This window comes from Macrobrachium rosenbergii, chromosome 46, assembly GCF_040412425.1.
Source record: "Macrobrachium rosenbergii isolate ZJJX-2024 chromosome 46, ASM4041242v1, whole genome shotgun sequence".
Lineage (NCBI taxonomy): Eukaryota > Metazoa > Arthropoda > Malacostraca > Decapoda > Palaemonidae > Macrobrachium > Macrobrachium rosenbergii.
The window spans coordinates 40018316-40026051 of NC_089786.1; the positions used below are offsets into that span (position 1 = coordinate 40018316).

Below are 7736 nucleotides of genomic sequence, written 5' to 3' on the forward strand. Positions count from 1 at the left end.
AATTTTCAATTTCCTTATGGTGATAAAATTGCCGATAGAATACTTTCAAAGTTCCTTATTGTTATCCCATCAAAGTACAAGTTACAAGGTAAGGCAATACCTCCCCCCCCCACCATAGCTGACACGGCAAAATTGTAACCAGTCAACACCCCTAGGTTACATGGTGTTATTTTTTTAGGTAAAATCACAGTTTCGGTGTTGACTGGTTACAATTTTGCCATGTTAGCTTTGGAGGGGTGGGTATTGTCTTACCTTGTAACTCATACTTTGATGGGATAACAATAAGGAACAATATTCATCAGCAAATATCTCCGTAACCATTAATTTGTGCGAGATTCGAGTAAGTTTTTCGTATGAATCATCTCAAAAATGAATGATAAGTAAAAAAATAATACATATCTGAATTTGACTGAAACTGTAATAATACCCTGGTTAGGTCAAGACCTGGCATTATGGGAAAGGTTAAGTCCATTTATGTATAACGAACCTGTCCTGGTCGACGACGGGCAGAAATCAGGCCGTGCAACTAAAGTAAAGCTTTGCCAGTATTTCTAGGTAAGAACTCCACACGGACATATTACCTTGGAAATGTATTTTTCCTATGCTATTAGTGTTGCTGATGAAGAAGATGGTGTTGTTTAGGCCTATTGTTGGTCAATTATTACTAACCTCATATCTACCCAACATGGTTGGGGACCCTTTGGTAACGCAGGGTTTTGGAAACTGGAAAAAGACTGGATCGCCATTTTGTTGTTATGGAACCATTCCGCACATGCACAAGTCATCAGGGAGCCATATGTTTTAAGAAGGGATTGGGTAAGGAAACCTCCATATCATGAAAGGAACTATACTAACCTAACGTACCCTAACCTAACCTATCCGCCTCCGAACCCCAAGACGATGGAAACTCCACTTCTTACCAAAAGCTCCCCTATTACACTGTATGCGCAATAGCATTCCAGGATGGCCAACATACAACTTCTGAGGTTAACTACAGATTAATTACAGTCAATCGATAAAAAATAACGGTGAATTCTTAATAAGCAACCAAAATACTATATATATAGGAAAAATCCATTTCCAAAGTAATACCAAAATGCAGAGCTCTTGCTTAGTTCTACCAATTTAAGATCATGAGTATTAACAAATGAAATCTCAACACTAAGAAGAATGATGAGATTGGCGTAGCCTGAGCTACTCTCAAAATTCCCTTTACCTTTCGAGGGTATACTGACCAAACACACTAAAATTGGCTATTTTGGCATATTTAAGACCACTTTAAAGCAGATCAAGGGCAAATTTCAACATGGCTGATGTTGGACCACCCTAACCTGACAACTGTAAAACACCCTGAACAAGTATTGCCGTATTCTAGGCTTAGCATAGGCCTAGGCACTGAGATGCCGTGCATTGCTGAATGATATTTGTTCAAATGTTATGCACTAGGCTATTACCAAAGTAAATAGAACCAATGGTCGAGTAAAGATATTGGAGTTTTGGAGTTTTTATAGGTAGGGGATGGTGTCCTAGGTTAGGTTAGGTTAGGATGTATTCCTGTACAGTAAGTATCATTTCTATTTGTGTAATTTTTAATCTTTTTTTTTTCATTATCAATTTAAGTGACCACACACATAAACCATACATATTTTCAGCTGCTTTTGTGTTATTTGGATATCTGACCATTCCTGATGGTGCATTTCACTTGTCATCAGCTTTCTTACCCAAAACTGTAGTTTCTCAGGGTGACACTCCCCCTCCCATAACTGTGAGATTTTGGGCTAAGAAAAAAAAAAAAAAGTGTTTTCACCTGCAAGACCATCTCAGGGCTTGCCCTGAGGATTTGTGTTCAAGTGAGGGGTGAAAATTAGAGCAAGGTAAAGTTCAAGAAACTGGAAGGATAAGTAAGAAGAGCCTGAAGAGAGTGGATGATGAATATCAGGGATTTAAGTCATGCTATAAGTGATACCCTAAGGTGATGTTTTGGCAAGAATTTAATTGATTATACGACTGTATTAAGTAAATTAAATTTTAATATATTTTATTTATCATTGTACTCTGTTAAGGAAATTAAAATTTATCATACTATAGCACTGTATTAAGAAAATTGAAATTAAGAAAATTGAAATTTAATTTATCATACTACTGTATTAAGGAAATTGAAATTTATTTTATTTATCATTGTACTTTATTAAGGAAATTAAAATTTAATTTATCGTACTACAGTACAGTAAACCCCCCGTATTCGCGTTCTCAGGGTTCGCGGACTCACGCATTTGCAGGTTTCTCTGTGGAACATATCTAGCCATCATTCACGGAAAATTTGTTTCGTTGTTATTTTTCACTGAGAAATATTCACTAATTACTGTATTTTCACATATTTTTCATGAATAAATGCACTTTTTGTGATAAAACTATTAAAATACTCAGGTATAAGCATTTTACAGGGTTTTTCTTGGTTTAAGCTATCAAAATGGGCAGTTCTAAGTGTTTTTAGATGGGTTTTAAGCATTCTCTGGATTTGACCTATTTGCTCCCAGTGTGTGGGACTACTTTCCCGCGAATAGAAGGTTCACTGTACTGTGTTAAAAAACTGAAATTTAATTTATCATACTACTGTATTAAGGAAATTTACAATTTAATTTATCATACCTTTGTATTAAGAAAATTGAAATTTAATTTATCATACTACTGTATTAAAGAAATTAAAATTTAATATATTACTGTAGTGAAGCATTAGCATACACTGTAGTGTTTTCTAAGGGTCTTAGGATTATCAAAATTTTTGTCCAGTTCTTAGCATTGTGCCAAAAGTTGATCATCTGTTAAGCATATTGGAGGTTTCTGACACAATATTGTAGTGTACAATTTTCAAAGCAAAATAGTGCATTTTTTGAGAATGACAACTTGCAACTTGCAATGTAGCCTGCCTACTTCCATGGTGAGAGTGTATGTGTGGTGTGTAAGATATGGGAAGGCAGTGTGATGGGGGAGAGAGAAGGTGGTTTCATATTCATAATTGATCCCTGATTCCCTTTCTCTGCCGAAAGCAACCAGATTTGCCGAACAGTAGCACTTAATATGTAGTGTATGCCTCAACTGTCAGACTTCTGAGTTCAAGAGGTCCTTTATTCTTCACACTGTTGGACTGTGGAACAGTCTCCCTGAGGATGTCATGCAATTGGAACTTCAAAAATTCAAACATAGATGCACTGCATTACTACCCTGACACAATTCTTGTATTATAATAATTTACATTTTTTCTATTTATTTATTTATTAATTTAAGTTATTTTTTTCTCTTTTAATAAGTGGTCTCTTTTTGTATTTCACATTACCTTCTGTTACTTCTTTCTAGGTAACACCATATTCTTTGGAAGCTTGAATTTCAAGTCGGTGGCCCTTGTGGGCTTGTTCCATATGAATAGGGTTCATCTGAATAATAATGATAATAATTCATTATGAGAAGTGAGGGATGCAGATGTGGGAAATAGGGGATGTTTACACAACAGTGGTGTAATGTTAAGTACTACTGTAAAGGGTTTATGCCAAAAAATGTAGTTGTGTTAGGGGGTGCATGTACTGTATGTGAAAAATTATTGACACCCAAAATACTGCATAAGAAAAATTGATTGTCTAGAAAGCCCCTAATTTGAGCAGGCATTGTCAAAGTATGAATGCAGCTGCCTTCCTCCCTTGACTATTTCTTGGTCAGTTCTTATTTATGGTCACTGTCTTGTCTTATTTATGATCACTGTCTTGTCTTATTTATGATCACTGTCTTGTCTTATTTATGATCACTGTCTTGTACTAAATAATTTATTTGCTTTCAGAAATACACTATACAGCACAGGGTTATGGATCCCCAGCTGGCTCAGCAGGCCTTTGAGGAACTAGGCACATTAGTCTTGCTTGGAATGCCAGTTGGAACAGAGTTTGGCATTGACATGAATACCTGGAATGTTGGGGAAAAATTCAAAGGAGTCAAAATGATCCCTCCTGGAGTGCACTTTATTTACTATAGGTATGTTAAGAATTCTCAGGTGTCAGCTACAAAAGTCAAGCTTTGTTTTACAGGAGCTTGACCTTCAACTTGAGTTTATCAGAATTAGGGCAGTAAATTTAAACTACCTTTCAATTTGACAAAAGATTTTCCTCACCTCCCCATCATTTTTCAAGCATTTGGAACACAAGTTACAACAAGTGCTATTTGTTAGCAGCCTTATATCAATAACAAGTGAAGAGCAGAAACAAAACAACCACTTTTAAACTAACCTTTCTTGGACTGATCAGTGGGTCAGGTTAATGCAAGACATTAGGCATGCTGTGAAGTATTGAAGCAATGTACATGCTTTGTTGACAGGCAAAGCATTAATTTCAAATATGCAGGTAACTTAATCTCCTACATCTTTTGACTGGCACTTTGGGCGCATAAAAAAACTTTTTTCCAAAGACTAACCAACAGGTTTTTATGGGTTGCTACACTGCAAACAAATACTGTAATTTTATTTGTGAAGGACTGTTTTAGCCCAAACTATATTGTAAGAAATGACATATACATACAAAATCTTGTTTTGATATGTCTTCTTTAAATTTAGTATGGTACATAGTTTTTTGCAATTGCTTTGATGATAAAGTTATATGTAATATAATGAGGCAGGCAAATGATTGTTAAAAAAAAAAAAACATGTCTTGGTTATGTAGCTTTCATTTTTTTGTAAACTGTAGGTTTCTTATGATCGATGAAATCTACCTGGCACTGAAATTTATTCCTCTATTTCAGTGCTGTTAGTAGACAGGGAGAAACTGCACCAAGGACTGGCTTTTTTCATTATTTCAAACAAAAGGACTTGGTGGTGCGGCATTATGATCCTTCTGCAGAGGACCTTGAAAACAAAGGTAAGGGAATAGTTAATGGGGACAACTCAGTAGATGTCACCATTTAATGTAGTAGAAATATTGTATGCTATTTAGTATTTGCAATCTAATCACTATTTTGAGTGTTTCTGCAGCACTTCAGGATGCCATATTTAGGCAATGGTTATGAATAGTGTGTTTATATGGTGATTGAGCGCTTAATGTATTTTTAATGTCATATATAGTAGTGTACTTTTTAAAACTATTGAACTTTGTTCTTGGTCATTCATTCTTTTACTGGCTTCCAACTTTGCACATCATGACACAAATACAGATAGCCAAAGGGACAGGCAGTTGAATGCCTATATTCAATATAGGTTTTAGTTAACAATAAAATAAAGTGAAAGAATATGGTAAAAATAACCTTAAAAGAAGCAAACTTCACCTGTAAATCCAGGTACAATACGGTATGTAGTAACTGCAACATTGCAGAGCAGAACCAAGGGAAGGAAATTACTAAAATGACCAGTCCAATGATTGTGAACCTTAGTAGTAGTTCTGGGAGAATGTTGCTTGATGGGTATAACCAAGTGGTTTAGCTTCACTGCAGGCAATCATTTTCAGTTCAGAGTACAGGCATAGCCTGTTTAAGGTTTTGTCAGTTCTGTAGTTAACCTTTATGCTAAACCTGTTACAAAATGTCAAAAATAAAGAAAAGGTTTAGGTAGCTATAATAATTTGTTCTTTTATTAGAAGAAAAAAAAATTGCTAGCCTTGGCCCTTTAGGATTTCACAAACAAGAGAATAGAAATTGTCGTCATTATGACAAAGTATTTTTCTTGTAAAGATTTAGTCTTTATGGACTTTCACTTTACAGTTAAGACATCCAAGGTGTTGTGATATACAGGGTGCGGCATAAGTAACGCCCTTTGTTTAAGTGGAACAAAATTAAAACCTTTTTGATTATCCTTTATTTCTTCGAACATGAATGTATTGCCACAGGTTAATAGATTAATATAATATATTAACAAAATTAACATAATGCTTATTCGGTTTAATAATGTTCAGTACTAATGATATTTCGGTTTTGCACCCTTGGGATGTTAAATTCAGCTGATAACAATCTTGCGGTTTCGGCACCATTTTTATTGTTTTGATAGTACAATTGAATTGCTTTTACTCTCTGTTCCTTTGTTAATCTCATGGTTTTATAATATATCTGAAAAAATGAAGATTTAGCAAATTAAAGAAAACAATAAAGAAAATATACATTATAAAATATAAAATTAAAAAGGGCGTTACTTATGCCGCATTATTAAACCGGATAAGCATTATATTAATTTTGTTAATATATTATATTAATCTATTAACCTGTGGCTATACATTCATGTTCAAAAAAATAAAGGATAATCAAAAAGACTTTAATTTTGTTCCACTTAAACAAAGGGCGTTACTTATGCCGCACCCTGTATTTCAGAATTATATATTACTATACTGAAATTTTTTTCAAGCTGTAAAAGAGTAAATTTCTGGCTTAACAGACTATTGGTATTTTAGATCCTGATCCTGAAGAAGTTGAGAGGATTCGCACCAACCTTCGAGATCTTGACCGGTTTTTAGGCCCATATCCTATGGATTCATGGAGAAAGTGGGTCTCTCTCACCCAGCATGTTTCTTCAGAAGACATGGAGAGAATGATTCCACTGACAGGTAATTTTTTATCTTATTTTTTATTTTTTTACTTTTTGGTCTGTCAGTAGCCACATGTCATCTTTGGCAGCCAACTTCAGAACTTTAAAGTGTTCTTTAAAACTTTTCCTCAAACATATTATATTCAAGACTCAGAAGCTAATTGTTAAAAGTCAGTAAGTAAAATGCACTATTGTCTCTCACCATATAGAGGTACTGTTGAGACCGTGCTTTGAGTGGAACACTAGAAGGTATTAAAGATTCTTTGTGTCATCCTTGCATTGCTTTCTGCCTTCCATTTTTTATCTGTTCCCTTTCATCTCTTCTCACTCCGCTGTTTAACTTGATCTTTTCATTTTTCAGTTGTCAGTACTCAACTACTCATTAAAGGACAGATGCTACTGGGCACCCTATTAGAATGTAGCAGCATGTTTGTGTGATCTTGTTAAACTACTTTAAAACAATAACAGTCTCTCATGAAATTGTGTTGCAGTTACAACATATGATTGTCAAGTTCACTATTCAACCTTTCTGTTTCTTGTACTTCTGTTTTTCAGGGCCATTTCTTGACAAAGTTTGATGCTTTTATATTAGTCCAAGGTCAAAGTTAGTGTTTGAAGATTTCTTTCCACAGGTAAAATCAGTTCTGTACCTGAGTTGGTTTCACAAAACCAAAGTTTTTCATCAAGTGCAGCAAAGAAAAAAAAGAATGAAGGCAATATATCCCAGAGTTCAGAAATGCAATCTTCAGGACAGAATCAACAAGAATGTGCCACCACATCCTCTCAGCCATATAAATCTTCAATTCCTGACATGGAGCCAGTGCCAGGCACAGAAATAAGGTTCAGCAAGTTTCCAAGTCGACCCTATCCCGAGGGGGCAACTCCAAGTGAAATCACCCGCTTTAGTCTTGACTCATCATATTCTGTTGGAAAGCTTGTTGAAAACATTGGAAGGTGAGGAATTTAGTCAGTAATACCAAGGAGACTTGTCGCTCTTTAATTTTGAAATAAACCTGGTTAAATTATTAAGGGGTACAATAATACCCCAAATTTCCGCTATTCGAGTTGCATAAATTCACAGACACATGAATTTTTCATTGGAACCTAACTAATGGTCATACACGAGTTTTTCACAGACATGCGAACATTTGCGAACACTGAGAAACCCTTCAAAAGTGTTTGTTTAATTTTT

At 35.0% G+C, this 7736-nt stretch overlaps 1 protein-coding gene across 1 annotated transcript; it reads left to right on the forward strand.

Moving 5' to 3' along the window:
• The first annotated feature begins 3833 nt into the window (after positions 1 to 3833).
• On the forward strand, positions 3834 to 7521 carry LOC136830074 (protein AAR2 homolog). Its single transcript, XM_067089271.1, has 4 exons — positions 3834 to 4020; positions 4780 to 4895; positions 6411 to 6563; positions 7177 to 7521. The coding sequence occupies exons 1-4, from the start codon at positions 3854 to 3856 to the stop codon at positions 7500 to 7502; spliced, it is 762 nt and encodes a 253-aa protein (XP_066945372.1). The 5' UTR covers positions 3834 to 3853; the 3' UTR covers positions 7503 to 7521.
• The last annotated feature ends 215 nt before the right edge of the window (positions 7522 to 7736 follow it).